The 20007-nt window shown below is 36.9% G+C and overlaps 1 protein-coding gene across 1 annotated transcript in view; it reads right to left on the bottom strand.

Annotated features, from left to right (window-relative positions):
• LOC145681123 (condensin-2 complex subunit H2-like) overlaps positions 1 to 20007 on the bottom strand; it is a 106566-nt gene that overhangs the window by 62231 nt on the left and 24328 nt on the right. Inside the window, exons 6-7 of the mRNA XM_081752549.1 lie at positions 13204 to 13375; positions 10022 to 10125 (exon numbers count right to left, since the gene is read on the bottom strand). Of these exons, the coding sequence (XP_081608675.1) occupies positions 10022 to 10125; positions 13204 to 13375 (276 nt within the window). The remainder of the gene's footprint in view (positions 1 to 10021; positions 10126 to 13203; positions 13376 to 20007) is intronic.

The raw sequence follows: 20007 nt of genomic DNA, 5'->3' as shown, positions 1-20007 counted from the left end.
TGTCACCTGGGGGTAGGGCGGTACCGAGAATGCAAAAATAATCAAAAATGACCGATATTAGTGTCAAATCCATAGCTTTGGCGGTCGCTGAGATCAATGGTGACACTTCCTTTAACGATGACTTTCAAATTCAGCTACCATTGTAGGCGAACCGGGGTCTCAGGGGGAGTTTACCGGAATATGTAAAAGTAGTAGAAAATGACCGATTTTTTTTTTATTTCCTTGTTTAGTTTGTTTACATAGATATTTTATCTGACTCATGCGAGGAATGGGTATTTCAGCTAGTTATATAATAAAATAATCATTTCAGGCATGGTTAAACTTTAAATTCTAACGTTTTGCAAACAAAATACATAAACCATTCATGATGGATTGTCTGTAGCAAACGTTATAGCTTCAAATATATTTATTTCCCGGCGGAGCTCATGTGGTTCGGATTCCACGTTAATCAGTAGGTCCACTTATCATATAGCCTCGCTGCTGAACGGGACGTTAAACTCAAAATCAAGATTCAACTCAACTCAAATATGTTAATGTTTCTGTTCTAATCACTCATCAGGGCTTCAGCTGTACTGTGAAAAATGTTTTTCTTTAAGTGGTATATAGAGATGCAAAGGCTCGAAAAAAAACTTAAAAAAAAAAAATTCCAACGGCTTTATGCCTGTTTTTTTAAACTTTAACGAAGAAATAATAAGTTTCACTTTTTTCATTATGACACGACAAAAAAAAAATAATAATAATAATAATTATATTCTGAACAAAAAAATTGAGAAGCTCAATAACCAAGGACAATCGGTCACTTAATAGGAAAAAAAAGGAAATTTCAGTTTAACGTCCCACGATTATGCCCTTTGGGCTAAGGGAAACGTTGATTAAGGCAAGTGAATGTTGATGGAAAAATTGGTAAAATGAGAATGTGGGAGCAGACGGGAGTATTCCGAGAAAACCTTTGGACACGATGTTGTCCATCACAAACTTGCTTGGGCGGGATTGAACCAGGGACCTCACACAAAAGAGGTAAGCACATTACCACTGAGTCACCGTGCCCTAGGAAAGAAAAAGGGCAAATCGGTGGACGCAATGAGTTCTCTAGTTAGAACGAATTGTTTACAGAGTTATAATAAAAGTAAAGTTGAACGATACAAATGTTTTAGTGAAAATTTAATGGCGTTCGCAATAACAGTTCAGAAAATGTATTAGTACGACTTAATAGAATAAAATTATCACTTAGAATTTATCCATAAACTAAAACTTCAGTGAGGCTTAGAATCCTATAGCGTCAATCACCCGATTCGCTGGGTTAAAATACGAAAAATTAGTAATATGATTCGTCAGTCAGTCACTTTTTACTATTCCTGAAGCGCTCTCAGATATCGGTCATTTTCGATCATTTTTATATACAGGGTGTCTACTGAGTTTCATTTTCAAAATTCCAGTATATTCAGTATAACTATCAGCAAAATTCCTGTGCCTTAATTGTTGGAAATAGAAATGGGCTGTAAGTGCTTACAAATATGAGTATATCCTATATGTAGTAAAAAGACCTAGTCTGTGCAAATAAGAAACAGAATTATGATGCATGTTTAAGTTGATGTTTGTGAAATGAATTATTGTGAAGATATTGTGGATATTAAGTATGTAATAGCTGTGGACAGGATAAGGATAAATTGTGATAAATAAAGAGTGCAATGGGCACAGATTAATAATAAAGGTGTATTGAAGAACGCAAGTATTTATTGTATATACAATAAGATAGGACATAGTAGCTAAGAAAATTGGACTTGGATCAGTTATAACATTTGGAGTAGTGAATACATCTGTTTGTTTTTTTAAGTACTAACAATTGGCGCAGTCGATTTTGAACAACGCTTCCATATATAAATATTATGGCAACTTTTTCAGGTTCGAAGCAAGATCAAAGTGATAAGGTAGTTATGAGTAACTCAGACATGAAGTGCAGCAAATGGGCATATCGTTTCAAATTTCATTCGATGAAGCAACAAAACCAACAAAGTGTTGAGCAGTTTATTACAGATCTTCAGAACGCTGTTTCAACTTGTGCATTTGAACAATTTGAAGAACTTGCTTTATGTAACCAATTAATTTTTGGATTATCTAGCAATCAAATACGAAATGCTTTACTGTCTACAGACAATTTGTCGTTTCCGCAAGCAGCACAGCTAGCTTGTGATATGGAGAGTGCGAACGTTCAGGTGTATGCCTACCAAACACAAAATAGCCAGCATAAGTTACCAGCTGTTTGTAAACGGTGTTCATATCGGTCTAAATATAGAAAATATAAGTTTCCTTGCGGAAGGTGTAAGAAATATCATGAGTTTAAGAACTGTCCGGCATATAGAAAGCAATGTTTTTCTTGCAATGGAATGAATCATTTCGCCTACGCATGCAGACATAAAAAGATTTCAAATAATGTTCAGCCTATAGAACAACCGCAAACAAAATTAGTGCAAGGTAATGATAATGGTAGTGATCAAACAAGTAGTACGGTCATCAAGTCTATCAGTCCGTTGCCAAATGCAAATGTAAATTGTAACAGTTCGTTGATCTCAAACGAGAATGATGTAGATGCACAACCAACGACAGACCAGTCTATACAAGATTTGGGTGTAATTGACGCAGCAGTACAGAATAAGAATAAAAGCTTCGAACAGAGCAGTACAGTGGTAAATCACAATCAAGACAAGCAGGAAATAAACAATAATCCAAAAGTAATTGCTGAGTGTGAGTCTAAGGAAGATACTGAAGTGCACGACAACGATGGGCATAGGATAACGTATGGTAATAAAAACAAAAGGAAAGGGAAAAAGAGTAAGAAAGTTCTAGAAGACAAAAACACAAGTACTTTTGCAGATAGCAAGTCAAGTTCATCGGAAGTTATTACAAGCAAGAATACGGTAGAAGAAATAGTGAAAGAAACCGGCGAAAAAGTTGAAGAGGATTTGAAAGAAGAAAAAGAACCCAAAATTTTGGAACAGAGCAGTGCTACGGGTAAAGTCGAATGGCTGCACGATTTGACAGCAGAATTAAAAAAGAGGGATAATGATCTAGATCAACTTAAAAAACGTTATGATATATTGGAGAAGTTAGTTCTTGGAGAATTGAAAAAACGTGAGGAAGTATTAAAACACGTGCACGTTGATATAGGAAAAATAAAGAAAAACTTGGATATAAATACATTGAAGATTGAGAATTTAGATAATAAGGTAGCAACCTGGTATATGCATTTGGATAATAGATTAAAAGAGGCTTCCAGGTCATAAGAGTTTTTGACTCATTGTTAAATAGACTGTGGAGAAGGTTCGGTAAAAATATTGACTCATTAGTTTGTTAGGTTAGGTTGATTACCGGTACTATTGATTCTGTAATTGGTATGAGGTGCAGATTGAGTTTAAGCTGTTTGTCTCATTTTTTGTATGATGTTGGTTTATTTTGGTACGTTCTAATTTTGTACAGGGGGGAGAATTGTTGGAAATAGAAATGGGCTGTAAGTGCTTACAAATATGAGTATATCCTATATGTAGTAAAAAGACCTAGTCTGTGCAAATAAGAAACAGAATTATGATGCATGTTTAAGTTGATGTTTGTGATATGAATTATTGTGAAGATATTGTGGATATTAAGTATGTAATAGCTGTGGACAGGATAAGGATGAATTGTGATAAATAAAGAGTGCAATGGGCACAGATTAATAATAAAGGTGTATTGAAGAACGCAAGTATTTATTGTATATACAATAAGATAGGACATAGTAGCTAAGAAAATTGGACTTGGATCAGTTATAACATTTGGAGTAGTGAATACATCTGTTTGTTTTTTTTAAGTACTAACATTAATACAATGATTTTTTTTAAAAGTTCTTTAGGAATAATCACACTATTGATGATTTCAGGTTTGTAATTGTTTTACCATCAAAAGAATATTTTATTTTAAATAAATTTAGTTAACCTTGATTTTTTGAAATACAATAATTTTTTTTAAACATTTTTAAAGGGCCTCCTTACTCCCCTCACAACCCTCTACTCCTACCATTGCTTTAAATGTGTAATTACAAAATGTATACAACTCTTGCCCTGGAAAAAATAACAATCTCAATGGATACAAAATTGTTTCTAAAACTATTAAAACAATTATAAAAAAAAGTATTATTGATAAATTAAGTTTCATGATTTTTCCAGTATGTGGATCAAAATTCCAGTATCAAAATTAAATTCCAGTATAATTCAAGTTTTTCCAGTATTTCCAGTATCAGTAGACACCCTGATATATCTTCCCTTTCCCCAAGTTGTGTGGCTGAATTTTGACTTAAACGGCATCGGAAGTATCACTGTTCGTCTCAGCGACTTCGAAAATTATGGATTTGCCACTAATATCGGCCATTTTCGATCATTTTTACATATTTCCCCTTCCTCTCTTTCAACTTGCGGGGCGGAATTTAAATTTAAACGGCATCAGAAGTGTCACTATTCATCTCAGCGATTCCGAAAACTACGGATTCGACACTAATGTCGATCATTTTTTTGTATTTTCCTCTTCCTCCTCTCCTAAGTTGCACCGTCAAAGCGAAATAATAAAAACCTCAAAGGAACTTAAGCAGCACCTCACACAGCCTGTGTCGACAATTAGAATCCGCACGAGTTACATAACATAGACATACAAGGTCGGGTTGCACGGTGAAACCGCTGACAAGGACATCACGCTTTAGCGAAGTCAGTGGTACCGTGGACATGCAACATGGACTGCTGATGACTGGATACGTGTGATATGGTTGGATGAGTCGTCATTTACGTTATTTCAAAACCATAGACCGTGTTTGTGTGTACCGGATGTTCAAACAAGCGTGTGATTTGCAGTATATCCGACTAGACGTGAAACATGGCGTAGATTGTGATGCTATGCGTAATGTCGTGAATATCTTGGTTTTCAGTGGGTTCTGTGCTGATACCAGTCGCGTCACTGCCCGTGATTATATCGCTATTATAGAAGACCATCTGCATCGTATAGCACAGATGATTTCGACAATGACGTCAAATTCCAGAATGATAATGCGCCTATTTACACAACTGAAACTTTCGCGATGTGGTTTGATGAAACATCGCGATAAAGTTGAACACCTCCCCTGGCCCGCCCAACCTCCAGACTTGAACATAACTGAACAATTGTGGCTCGTTTTGGAAACACGAATAAGGCGCAGGTTTCCGCCACTAATTTTGCTTATGAAACTGAGTGACGTATTCGGCGCGAAATGGTGTACGACCTACTATTCATCATTCACTATACCTTGCTACCATTCATGACCTCTATGACTCCATTCCACGTTACATCAGAGCTGTTCTAAAGGCGAAAGGTGGTCCAACGCCATTTTAACCTGGCAAGTTACACTTTATCAGATGTTTCCATTAGTTTGATGAGTATCTGTATATAACCTAAAAATGTAAAAGTTCTCAGTACATGTGTTGTGCAGGCACTTGACGGGAGCCCTGTTACAGGTGCCCAATCAAGAAAAAATATATATACAGTCCTTCTCAGGAAAATGTCTCAAGAAGAGACATGTGTATGGTTTCATTCAAAACGTACTTCATTCTGAAAAAATAATTATGTACAAACTACGTTCCAAAGGATATTGGCGTTAGAGCAGAAGTCTCGTAAAGTTCTTTTATTTATTTATTTATTTATTTATTATCTCTCTATCTGTTAGCAATTTTACAATACACTTTTTGCTGCAAGTTATTATTATTATTATTTTATTTCTATACCTATTAGCAATATTTCAGTAATTTGAAAAATGTCTCAAAGCAAAGAAATGTTCTTTTTGACGTTCTCTGGGCGCCATTATGGGCGTCCAAACTTTTTTTTATTTTAATTTGCCGAAAACATCCGAATTTTCGATTTGTGAGGTATGTGCGTGATATTTGAAATCCTAATTGATTCCAAAGATAATGGCACAAAATAGATTACGCTAAGGAGGTGAGAAATTTAAGTATTACAATGGATAATCATCTCACGTGGAACAAACATGTAATTAATACAACCAAGAAAGTTTACCCTACATTGCACTCTCTCAACAAACTAAAACACTTTCTTTCAGTAAAACAAAGGACTCAATTGGTACAGGCGCTTCTGCTTCCTATATTTGACTATGTGACATAGTATACAGGGTTATTCAAAAAGAAAGAACAGATTTCAAACATTTATTTCTTCCAAATTACAAAAGATAGAAACATGATTCGAACGTTACTTGATTAACAAAAGTTTACAATTTCTTGTTAGTAATTATGGTGTGCATTCAATGTCAAAACGGTGGCTCATTTTTTGCCACACACGTATCAGCTGGTCTCTAGTTTCGAATTCACAGCTTCAACAATTCGGATTTTCACTTGCCCAAATTCTAACGTTATGGCGATTAACTTTACCAGAAAGATGAAAAGTGGATTCATCGTAAAAAAAATTAATCGTTGAGCAAAATTGTCTTCTTCCATATAATCTAACATGCTAATGCAAAATTCGTACCTTTTCTTGTGGTCGTCAGGATGCAATGCTTGCAATAACTGCATTTTGTATGGCTTCATGTACAGACGATGTTTTAGAACTCGCCATACCGCTGGTTATTTGCTTGCTCGTGATGTGGATTTCTTTGGGCTCCTTTCGTAAAGTGTACGAATACGCTCGACATTCTCGTTTGATGTGCATAGACGTCCCGTGCTTTTCCCTTTGCAGATGCAACCATCTTCTACGAATTTTCGATGCCACTCGTAAATTTGCTTATGATGCGGCGGTTGTTTATTAAATTGACTGCGCAATGCTCGCTGAACTGCAACAATGGACTCAAGTTTTGCCAATTGTAGCACACAAAAACACTTCTTCTGTGGTGACGCCGCCATTTCACTACTGACAAACAAAAAACAACAGCGCCAATGCGGCCGAGATTGGAACTTCTATCCGGGCTGTTTAAATTGTAAACTTTTCTTAATAAAGTAACGTTCGAATCATGTTTCTATCTTTTGTAGTTTGGAAGAAATAAATGTTTGAAAACTGTTCTTTCTTTTTGAATAACCTATCCACTACTCTTTTGGCTAAACGGCTAAATTGGAACGTATGCACAACACATACCTTCGATTTATACTTAATCTCCGTCGCTACGACCATATTACCCCGGCATTGAATGGTTTGGCTGGCTATCGCTCTACCTTCGGAGGAAACATCACATTTTAGTAAAGTGTTCCGCACCGTTGCAAACAGGGCCCCTCAATTTTAAACAATAATTACCAATTCGTTGCCCGTCACTGCTGCGTCACTAGAGGAGGTAATTCTTTGCTACTTCCTGCACATCGCACGGGGACATACGGCAAATCATTCGTACCTACTAGGATCCGTCTCTGAAACAGTTTACTTTCCAGTGCAAGAAACTTATAATCAAAATTTGCCTTGGAAACGAAAAATTTGCTAAAGCAGAACCAGTCCTCTGAACATACCTCATTTTTAACAAACATAACACAAAACTTTTGTAAGATTCTTTGCAACTGTAATATTTATATAGTTTTGTATTGTATTAATTATTCTTATATTGTATTCTTAGTAAACATGTGTGTGTGAGTGCGTGCGTGTGTTTTGTGTTTATGTACATCAGGGTGTCTACTGGAATACCAGAAAGTAAATTCATGACTTTTTCATGACTTTTCATGACCTTTTTGTTCAAATTTTCATGACCACGGCGATAAAAATTTACCATTAGTAATAATAAACCCCTACCATCAGTGGTGCATCGGAACTATGCGGGTTGCTAGTCTTAAATATCACTTATTGTGAATCTTAAAGAAAGAATCTAAAATTCTGCCGCCTTGTGCTCGAGCACAGAATAGCACTTACCTAAATACGGGCCTGCTCTTACCAGTTAATCACTCTATACTGTATTTGAAGTTTTAATTCTGAGTATAATTATCCATCTAGCAGAAATTTGTCAAAAATTAAGCACTTAGAGAACTGCCCAAAGACAAAACAATTTATAAAAGAAATTCGTTTTAAAAAAATAGATCATCAAATTTAAAATCTGCAAACTCAAACGAATAATATTATTTGCATAAGTCTAAAGGCCCAAAACTACACAATTTACATTTCTTAGAAGTAAAGAAATAGCAGATCACAAAGTTGGACAGTAAAAAGTTGTTACTATATTACAGAGACTAGAAGATGAAATGGGGAGCAGCTAGGAAGACAGTAAAGTACCAGTTAGCCAGCACTAACTGGTGGGGGAAATTCTCACAATTACTGACCTGATACAACTGTTTCAGTACATGCAGTATGAGGTATAAAAGTATGAAGTATAAAAATATACTCTGAGATTTCAGATTTTCATGACCAGTTGGGTAAATAAAGGACTTTTTCATTACTTTCATGACCACTAAGCAAAATATATGACTTTTTCATGACTTTCATGACCAGTAGACACCCTGTACATGCGTGTGTAATATGAATCAATGTACCTTTTTTATTGTATCAATTTTTTTTTTTTTTTTTTTTTTGTTAGTAGTAGGGTGTAAGAGAGGGTCTTATGACCCTAACCTCGCTGCAGTAGAAAAAAAAAGAAAGAAAAAAAAAAAAGAAAAGAAATAAATAATGACGCGAAACATGAATCTAAGGTAATTAGGGAGAGAGCAGCAATTTCCGAAAGATTAAAAGGGTTAAAGCTTATTCAGAACTGCTGTGGAAAAATAGGATTAAAAGAGTTTAGAAAAAATAAGATTGACGCAATTTGAAAAATGAATATGTTTATTCGTGTATTTGTTACCAGTTATTTCATATTTGAATATGCAACGCCAAAACTACTATTTTAACCAATATAGGATGTTGATATTCCCTGAGACTATAAAACAGCGGTTTTGAAAGTGCAGTTACAAAAATAATGTATGTAATGTAAATGCTGGTGGAAAAGCTTTGAAATTTGAACTCATTACAGCAGTTCGGATTCTATTTTACACTGTAGATCCACATCTTATATAGCCTCGAGTTGGAAAGGGACGGTAAACTTCAATAAATAAACATACAATAACATAACAAGGACGAAAGAAGGGGAAAAAAGACACATCAAGCATGATACGAGAGTAACTGAGAGAGTAGGGGCACGAGTTTTTCGCACTAAGAATTTGAAAATTTCGCGTTTCGTTTTTCATATTTCGCGTTTTGTCGCATTTTGTAGCTCTTGTGGAATACAATTCCCTGATATTTTTACAATTGTTTCTTTTATTGATAAATCACTATAAAAACAAACCATTAATTACCTAAACACAAAATATACTGAATATTTCACTTGACACCGTCAATTTCACTTATAGAAAATTACATTTTTTTAAAAATCAAACTGAAGGGAAACCACTAACTAAACTTACTATGACTAGGAAAGTTTTGCTGTCTCCTGAAAGCACATAGGCACAAGTTACATTTAAGCATTAAACATATGCATGTTATGTTTATATATGTTATGTTATGTTTATATATGTATATGTTTCCACATTTTATTCCTTCAGTTTGTACGTTTATGACTTATCACCAGTCCATACTTGAAAAAAAAAAAAAAACACAATTGGAAGACACACATATGTAAATGTATTTACAACAAACTTCAATCATCACTTCGGAACTCCCCATCCAGCTGCGATTGCGATAGCTAACGCACAACATGTTCCCTGTAGCCGTATTCGAATCACCCAAAATGCACCATTCATGCCACGTTCTACCGTTCCGTCAGCGGGAAACTAGCGTTTTTAAAGTAATAAAAACGTATTTTTAAAATTTCGCGTTATATCGCGTGTTGTTAAAAACTTCGCGCAAAACTGCCAATTTCGCGTTTTATCGCGCAACGGAAACCAATGAAAACACACAACACAGAATATCATAAAACGTCAAGTAACTGAAAATTACTTAATTCTGACGCATTTCGTTTTACCGCGCATTGCGAAAAACTCGTGCCTCTAATGATGAGTGTGTAAAAACAGATATAGTAACCTACCTGAGGGCCTTCTTGTTTCTTCTTCTTGCAATGCCTCTTGAATGACTTCCGGTGGTAGACCATCATGCAATATTCCAAGGGACGTTGATAAACTCCGGTTTAACCTGAAGAAATACATAAATAAAGGCTATGATAATGTATTTACAATGCAAATGCTTCCTAATAGCTGATCACAAACACATTTGGCTCACCCCAATTTTATAGAAAATACATCCAAAACAAATGAACAAGTAACAGTGTTACGAGTACATCACATGAAGAAGTTTTGTTTATATGCCGTAATATTTATTCAACGTTCAAACGCCGAACGGCGCAACTGCTGCGTCAAGGCTTAAACCTTAATAGTTCAGCCCCTAATTACGCTAGGAAGATCATTTTGGTATGAATGTGTTGCTGAAGGATGAAGCTTGCCGCCGAGATGCATTTGATGTATGTTGGGGGTACCATGGAGAAGGGGAAGGGTAAATTTCGGTTGTTTTTTTTTCCTCTTGGGGATATGGTCATAAAAATTGGTATGTGAAGCAATGAAGTAATCCACTACACGCTAATGCCCTGCAAAAGTACTTGTTGCTTATATGGGAGGAGTAGGAGAGGGGCAAATTTCGTAAATTTTTTTTGACGTAAATTACATTTATTTTCTGGACGGTTCCATATAAGACAAGATATATTTTCACTGAATTGTTCTAGAAGCATAAATCTTGTTTCTGTATTCTCTACGGACAATAATAAAAAAATGGTGTACATATAATGTGGTACTATGGTGGTCACCAGGGCCGACAACGTGAAGGTCTGCAACAGCCCCTCGTAAGTTATCTACAGGACGTTTTATAGCAATTCTGTTTTCAACTTTTATCTCGTTTTGTATTGCAGTAATGGCTACCATATTATTGTCGCAAGTGTATTGCCTACATATTAGCTTAATTTTGTCAACGTAAAGAGACTGCAAGGGTTGCCAGAATCCCCAAATTATATTTTTTCATATTTTTAGGATTTCATTTTGTTTCTTCTTCTTTTACGAATAGGACGGGGATTGCGCAAGTTGCCTCGTTGGAATCAGTGTTTCATAAGCTTTCCAACGAGGTATCAATCATTACCCTTAGGTAACTAGGGGGTCAACTATGGCCCCTAACGCAACAGTCTACGATTTCGTTTTCAAATTTCTGCCCGGTGTATACAGGTTAATATTGAAACCGGACGAGAGATTAGAGTGGAGTTTGAATATATTGGTATGTGACGCTTAACTGCGGAAAATCACTTATCGCTATTTATTTCCGCTTCTACTCTGTAGCAATCAACGTTGAAACCGGAAGTTCATTTCTGCTATTTTTCGGTTTTAGTAGAGAGATTACAATGAAGATGGAATGCATTCTTGGACACTTAATTGATTACAGAAAACCGCTTCTCACTAGCTCTTACGGTATTTACTCTGTAGCAATCAACGTTGAAACCGGAAGTAGTTCATTTCTGCTGCTTTCGGTTTTAGTAGAGAGATTACAATGAAGATGGAATGCATTCTTGGAGGCTTAATTGATTACAGAAAACCGTTCGCAGAAAATCTCTTACGATATTTACTCGGTAGCAATCAGCGTTAAAACCGAAAGTGGTTGATTTCTGCCACTTCTGGTTTGAATACAGAGTAAAGAGAGAAAAAGATACATATTCTTAGAACGTTAAATCGATTTCAAAAACCGCTTCTTGCCATCTCTGATCGGTTTTGCTCTAAGGAGACCGAACGCAACCAGACTGTTGCATGATTCACGATGTACTGTACACAAACCGCAAAATGATCCGACAGATCTGAAAGAAGACGGTCGGGAAAAATGAAGACTTGTGCAAAGTTTGTGCCTCATTCTTTGACAGAACAGTAAAAAGCGCAGAGAGTCGAGTACTGCACAGAATTGATTAGCTCCGTGGAGTCAGACTCTTCATTGGTGAATCACATTGTCACAGGTGACTAGATATGGTGCTATCAATATAAGAATGCGTGACAATGGGAACCAGGATACAACGAGATTGTATATCTAACCTATAAATTACTTTCATTTTCTTGTAGTTATTTTGGGCAACGGCGCTTAAAAATGCACAATTTGTTGATAAGAAGGAGAAGAAGAAAAAATGTAGAATGTGTGTTGATTTTACATAAATGATGATGTAAGGTCAGTTGTTGAAAAGAAGATAGGTATTTGTCTGTTGTTGCTATGGCAACAGAATAAATATACATAAAATAAGAAGAATAAAAAGTCAGAACCATTAAGGTCTTTAATCTCATATATCAATTTTTGTGATTTGAACTGTGGGCTATAAATGTAACAAGTTAAAATATAAAAAGATGACGTTACAAGGATATATTTGCTGATCGAGACACGGATGCTCTAAGAATCCATGATAATAATGAGAAGGATGACTTCGATGACTGATGTTCAGACAGATGCTCTCTTACCAAATCTTCGCATGTCCAACCACAGAAGAATATCGTAGCATTTATTCTACATGATAAACAATTTTTTGACATTAGTAGTTACAGAGTACCAGCACCAGTCCTGAATTATTATTGTCAAACCTTGTATTAGTGAATACAATGCAAACGCTTCCAAATACCTGATCACATTTGTCTTATCTTATTTTTACAGAAGCATGTCCTAAACTTAAAAGAATGGATTACGAGTATATCCATAACTCAATCATACCGATAAGATTAGAAAATAATTTTTAAAATTCGCTGAATTTTAAAATTAACCCCAACCGTTCCACCCCTATCGGCGTCCTAACGTCATCACTCAACTTCAATTCATATAATTTTTTAGTCTTCCAAACTGTACCATGCATAAGAGTTGGAAGTCTTATTGTATGACTTTGTTCGTCCGTCCGTGGGGAAAATCTAAAACTGTTACTAAATATGAGGCATAACAGTCCTTTTTTTTTTTTTTTTTTTTTTTTTTTTTAGTTCTGATAAAGAAATCAGCATTGCACTACGCTAATATGAATTCCAAATAGTCAAAATCTGACACAAAATTTGGTAATTACATTATACACATTTCCTTGTATCAGATAAAACATTATTTATTAAAATCCCTAAACCTCTAGCTTTAAATGAATTCTAAAAGCGTTCATACTTGAATTGATTACGTCTTAATTCATTAAAAAGAATGCCATTATGTAGTTTAGCTAATAATAATACTCACATAAAATCCGATTTTCTTCCCAGTAGTTCCTTTTTCTTACTCTTGATCTCAATCGTGCTTGCGATTGATTCATTTCTCTGGTCAACCAGTTGATGGAATCTACGGGGAAGCAACTTAAAGGGTCTTCGCTTGTCTTTGGTACCATTATCATCTTTCAGGTCAATATTTTTTGCTGTAAACAAATGGTTTCAACGTTAATTCACTGTCTTAATAAGAAAAAAAATATCAAAATTACAACTGTCAAATATATATTTCGTAAGATGAACTAAAAAATAATATAAATATATGAATACCAGTCGAGTCAAAAATGAAAGGAACTTTGGCTGTCAAAGTGTTGAATTTGCTACGAATCTCCTGCAGATATGTAAATATTTAGCTAATGTGGTATTGCAGCTATCAAGGGTGACATTACGGTGAAGAAGTGTCGGTCTTCTTAAGGATGTCTGTCCGTGTGGTGCAAATATGAAGCCAGTGAGCATTAAATTTAGTGTTAACTGATTAAGACATTTACAGAGCATGTCCTTCAGTACACTAAGTGTACCGGCAGAAAGTAATGTCGTGGACCCAAGTTCACTTGGCACAAATGATTCACGAGTGGCAGTGTTTCCACTGAAGATAATCAAAATCCTGAAACAGAGCAGGAACTAATGAAATGATTGCCAGAGTTGACAAGAATATCAGATTACTAGCTGCTGCTTAGCACTTCTTTTAGAAGATCACACAGTTGTTCAAGTTCACACAGTTGACGACATACTGTTTCAGTCGAAGAAGACGGATTCGACGTGCGCTCTGCTGGAGGTGACAAAAATGGCCTTCAGAACTGAATTATTTACTTATTTATATTTCTAGGCACTACCGGCATATACGGGCTTAAACCGTCACGTATGAGAGATAACGTCCCTCGGCGAGCATACTATCAGTGGATGGGAGAAGAGTGGGAAAGGAAAGAAACGCTCTGGGACCTGTATGTTACGTACTATCCCGGCATTTGCCTGGTGTGAATCATAAAAACCCAGGAAGAAACTCTCTCAGGATGGCTGGCCTAAAAAAAGCTGTTACATGTTTTCGACCAAGCCTCCCCCTCAGGAGTCGAACGCGAGACCACTCGTATCAAGAGATTACGCTACGCGTACCAAGGGATTATTTTAGGGCTTCAGAATTTTAAAAAATAAATGAAATCTTTTAAGTTAACGTCCTACAGTTATACCCTTTAAGCTAAAGAAAACGTTAATTACTGAAAGTGAATGATTATGAATTTATCAGTTCAATGAGAATGTGGAAGGAAACGGGAGAAGCACGAACAAATTCATGGACACGATGCTGTCCATCTTAGACCCATTTGGCCCGAGATCGAACCAGGGATTCCCAGACTAGACGTGAGGTTTATGCCGCTGAGCTACCGTCCCCTGACCTTCAAACTGCTTTGACAAGTGACGTACACAATGCCAGAAGTATGTCACTGCACGAAATCATTAATTGCAAAATAGTGTTTGTGTAAACATGGTATTATTTCACTTGCAATAAAGGATTCCATAAAAGTTCGATTTATTTTTGACTCTACTGATGTATCATCGTGTCATGTAAGTTATATTTGTACTTGGTTACACACAACACAACAGATTACACCAATCTTTGGAAATGAACCTACCACCCCACTTCCGATCCTTTCGAACTGATACAAATAGTGCATTGCTGATAAAGCGTCCTGTCATATTAAAATGACACCAGCTGCAAAAGATCAAGTAACATAATTTTCAACTTATTATACATAATTCTGCTAGTAAGTGAAATGTACAAGCTATTAAAATGAATTAATCCAATTACGTATTTTCCACACAAATAGAACAACATTTGCTGGTAGTCAACAAACTAACAATATGCAAGCACTTCTATCTTAGACTACGAAAATTGGTTTGACCAACATATCCAAGACAAACTCCATAGATTACAGGCTCCTTCAATCCAATTTCTTTTACTCAAATTACAAACCTGAAAACATAATCACACACTAAAAAGCAAAGTATATGTACTATGGTGTCTTCGAAATTTAGTACTTTTTCACAAAATTTCCTTTCTGATTTAAACATTTACTGTAACGAACGGAAATGTTTTGCATATCGTCTTCATAGAACTATTCCATCTATGATAATAATCCGTTATTCACGATTATATTCAATGTCTAAACGTTTGCCGCCCAAGATGTCTTCAGATGGCGAACGAAGTGGTAATCACTGGCGCAAGGTCTGGGCTGTACGGCGGAAAATCGAATTCCTCCTAGCTGAAAGATTTGATTAGATTTTCAGTTTCGCGTCATGGGCGTTTTCCCAACCTTTCCTTCAACAATTTGACCCATTTTCGCACTCACTGCATTGTCACCATTCACCGCATATAGCTGGTGATGAATATTCGCAGCTGTCATGTTTTATGCTGTTAGGAACCTGATGGTGACCATATTTCATAGTCGGTGAACTGCTCGATTTGCACACTACCGAGCGTATAGACTGACGACGTGAATGACCATAGCGTACAATTATACACAGGAGATGCCGGGAGCCAGTACACGCACTTATTCTCAACGGTACGCATAATTTTAAACTGTATTCGCAAACAGGCCTTTCTTTAAAAACTGCCCAGTACTTTTGCTACAACTCTTCCTCAGATAGGGCAAGAGATAGGGAGAGAATGGAAACAGAAAGAGCCGTGGAAGTATCAGGTGGTCAGGCACGAATGTAGAATGGATTTTAGTGAAGGAAGACGAAACTACTGCAGGGTTCATACCGAAATTCTGGTATTGATTTCCCTGACTTTCCATGACTAAATAAGTAAATTTTTCCTATCCCGTAAACAGTGGCGGATCTAGCCCAGGGTCGGGGAGCCTTGACTCATCCAGTTTTTGCGTGACAAATGTAATTAAACTATTGTTTTTATATTTTTGAAAGTTTACAGAGGTTGTTCAGTCTACATGTAGCCAATTTCGACTTACCTAAAAATTACAGAAGAATCCATGGCACCAGGTCTGTAAGTGCTCGATGTGTTTCCCTTGGTTCCTAACAATAGCCCGACAGCTTAATTTCTACTGTAATAGGCTTCTCTGAAGAACTGGGAGGGGAATCTTGTCCCATTCCCTTTGCACTACTCTCCAAAGTCCTTCCACAGTTGTCACACGCCGTTTTCAAAAAGCCTGCTTCAGCAATCGAAATCCAAAATAGTTCATAGGACTTGCACCTGGAGATTTAACAGGTACCTCAATGAAAGGTATCACCTGTATACCACTTGCCTCCTCCATCTCCCTGTAGAATGCGAGGGACGATCGTGAGGTATGTGATGAGACCTTGTCCACTGAATGCGCACCATATTGGCGTCATTTCCGTACATTGTTGTAATCTCATGCTCGTAGATCGGCCGCATGATCTGCTCCTGAAAATACTGCGAATTTATTTTGCAGTTCTTCGCCAATCTACGAATCTTCAATTTACCTCGGTAACAGTAGCCAGTAACGACCATGAACCCTTTTGGGAAGGATTCTTTACAGACACGGACCCACCTTCTGAAGTTCTTGGGGCCTTTCTCTCGGTTTGCCGCATTGCCATTTTGCGAAGTTTCCTCTGCCTGGTGGAGGTGGCCTTGGTGCATTCCCGCTTCCTAGGCAACTTCGTTGGTGATCCAAATGGTGGAGCTTCGTTGCACTTGTACTTTTCAAGAACATTTTTTACTCCACTTAAACTGATGTTGCAACCATTCTTCTTGCACTGTTTTCTAATGACAGAAACACTAAAGTGGGCGTCATAAAGAGCCCCAACATAGTCTTCCCATTTTGGTCACAGAGCGGAAACCACACACTTGGAAACAAATTTAACACAACACTCACAACAGTGGTCCTGTTTTGTGCGTTATTGTCGTCCGCGCGGAAAAACAACTCCGTTCGCAGGGAGCCACTGCACAATACTGCAGGACGCCACGAGACAGGTCGGGTGAGTCCATTCTGCCCGGGAGGGGGAAGGAACGAAATCGGCCAAACGTAGGCTGAACAACCTCTGATAACAGTAAAATCATGATATACCTATCATACTCTGGGTTCTAGTTGGCCCCCCATTTTCACCTTCAAGATCCGCCTCTGTCCTTAACACCGCGAACATTATCGTTTATGGTTAGGTTTTATATATATATATATATATATATTAATTGGCCTTCACCACTCCCATAGCCATTCAACTATTCCCTTTTTATATTTTAAATATAATATAAGCTTAATTTCTTACTGTAAATATTTATTATACGTCAAACTTCCTGTGTTTGGAATAAAGTCAAATTTTAAAGCTTGAAGTTCAACACTTTCGGCACTCCTTAAGGTTTCTATTTCGAAGGACAATTTTCTTTATTCAGTTTTTCTTCTTCTTCTTTCTAAATCTGTCTTGATTGTCTCATGTTTTCTTTATATGTTCTATGGGCAGTTAAAATATTCATGACTTCTATAAAATATAGCTAGGGTGTCTTAAAAAAAAATCATGGAAATAAATTCCCTGACTATTCCCGGTCTTCAGGAACATCTTTTGCAGGGACGCGTGTCTATTTAATTTTAATGAAGAGTTTACATACCGAATTTCAAGTTCCTAGCTCGAAGAGTTCGTAAGGCACTCAATTTTCAGCATAAATTATGATCCCCTCCCCTTCAGCTCCCACCTTAGGTTAAGCATTTTAATTAAATTGATATGATAAAAACTCAATTCAAGGTAGGTGGTGATGACAAAAAAAAATAAATAAATAAATAAATAAATAAATAAATAAAAAAGGTTTGACCGTTTTCCCATGGTTGGTTTACAAACAAGTTAATTTTCATTTTTATAAAGTAGATACGAATTGTTCCAGTGCTGGTTCGCCGTGGGTCCATATTAGAACGGTACCGCCTACGAATCAAAAGCGAAGAAAAGTTGAAGCAATGATGAGTAGAGTATTCGTTGTTTCAAAAACGAAATGAAATGAAATCTTTGAGTTTTACGTACTACGCTTATGTCGGTTAGGCTAAAGGAGACGGTGATAATGAGTAATGAATGAAATGGTGGAATGAAGAAAGTGGGAGGAAACGGGAGAACCCCGAGAAAACCCACGCACACGGTGTTTGTCCACCACAAAGTTCACTTGGCGGGGGCTGGGTTCGAACCCGGAACCCCAAGCGCCAGAGGTGAGTTTCAAAAACGAAATCTTTGAGTTTTACGTCATACGGTTATACCGACTAGGCTATAAAGGAGATGTTGATGATGAAAAATGAAGGAAATGGTGGAATGAAGAAAGTGGGAGGAAACGCGAGAGCCCCGAAAAACACACACACGGTGTTTGTCCACCACAAAATCATTTGGCGCGAGCTGGGATCGAACGAGAGACGCCATGCACCAGAGGTGAACGTTCTACCATAGCCACCGCGGCTCCATTTGTTGTTTCAGTTATCTCCCTGAACAGCAAACGGTTTCTCTTCGCCCGTACTCTCTGCCTGCAAATTACTCAATCTTCGCCCTACTCTCTGCTCGTACATTGTTCAATCCACCCCACTTCCGAACCTTCTACGCCTACGCTCTTAACCGAAAATAACAGACATAGAAAGTGAATTAAACGATACACAGAGTGAAAAAGTGGACGATGGACCGAGACTAGAACCCGGGACCTTCGGCATACCGTACCGATGCGTTAGCCACTACGCTACCCAGTCCGCCCCTAAAACAGTCATCAAGTTCGAGTGCTGGTCCAGTCGTCTACTTTTTCCCTCTTTTCCTATGTATCATTGAATTCGCACCTACAGAGGGTTTGGTGAGTTAAAAATCGGTTGTTTCCTCTTTTTGAGTAATAAAGTGAAAAAACCTTAACCAGATCTCAAACGTCCTCTCACCCTGATCGAAGGAAACTTTTAGATGTATTTTCTCATATTTATCTGTTTTGGCTATCTCTGGACGTTTCGTGTGGTTTTGGAATGATATTCTCTAAAATTTTCTTTTACCAGCAGTGTTCAACCTCTTTATACATTTCCATTATTTTTTGTAGCTGTAATTAAACTATTATTAGCCTTTGGCAAATATGGATTGTATTACCTTGTATCCTGAAATAGTAGAATTACAATCATACAGTTTCAGTGTGCGCTGACACCTCTGTCGATGATTTCTGAATACTGCTAAGTTGAAGTCATATTTTAAAGGTTCTGCTTTCTTCTGGAACCTTCCTCGACATGTGATGTTTACTCCATAGGATGATAATCCAGGTAGAGCAAACATTACATTAGATAGTCATTAATCGAATTTTTCACCCGAGCGTTAACTACGAAACAAGTTATTGCAAAACAATAGCTTCCTTCACCGCTAACTACACATAGGCGAAAATTCAAATAATAACCTTAAACTTACGAATAGGACCAAATTTCAGCGTCATTTAATCTGAAAAACAACTTACAACGATAATTTGCTAGCATTAGTATATACATTCCGTACCATGTACAACAAAGCGAACGAACATGAGGCAGCATTCTCGGGTCAGAATAACGCTAATGATACGCACAAATTGGAGATTATATTTAATAACAACACTATACTTACATGTCTTTACAGTAAAAGGTAAGATTATAACAACAAAAGATATTGATATTTTTAAATAATGCAGATACAAACGGATGTACTAAATATTAAATTTTATATGAGTTGTTTCAGCAGCGATGAGAAGGTGAATCTTGTCCCATTAGTTTCCTTGGTGCCGAATGATGGCTACCTCTCGCGTTTTCTCCTTGTTCTCGCTGCTCACGTGAGTCCCACCTACCATAGCACAAGT

This window comes from Thermobia domestica, chromosome 3 (assembly GCF_964235325.1).
Source record: "Thermobia domestica chromosome 3, izTheDome1.hap1.1, whole genome shotgun sequence".
NCBI classification, from domain to species: Eukaryota; Metazoa; Arthropoda; class Insecta; order Zygentoma; family Lepismatidae; genus Thermobia; species Thermobia domestica.
This window is presented reverse-complemented; position numbering and strand designations above follow the sequence as displayed.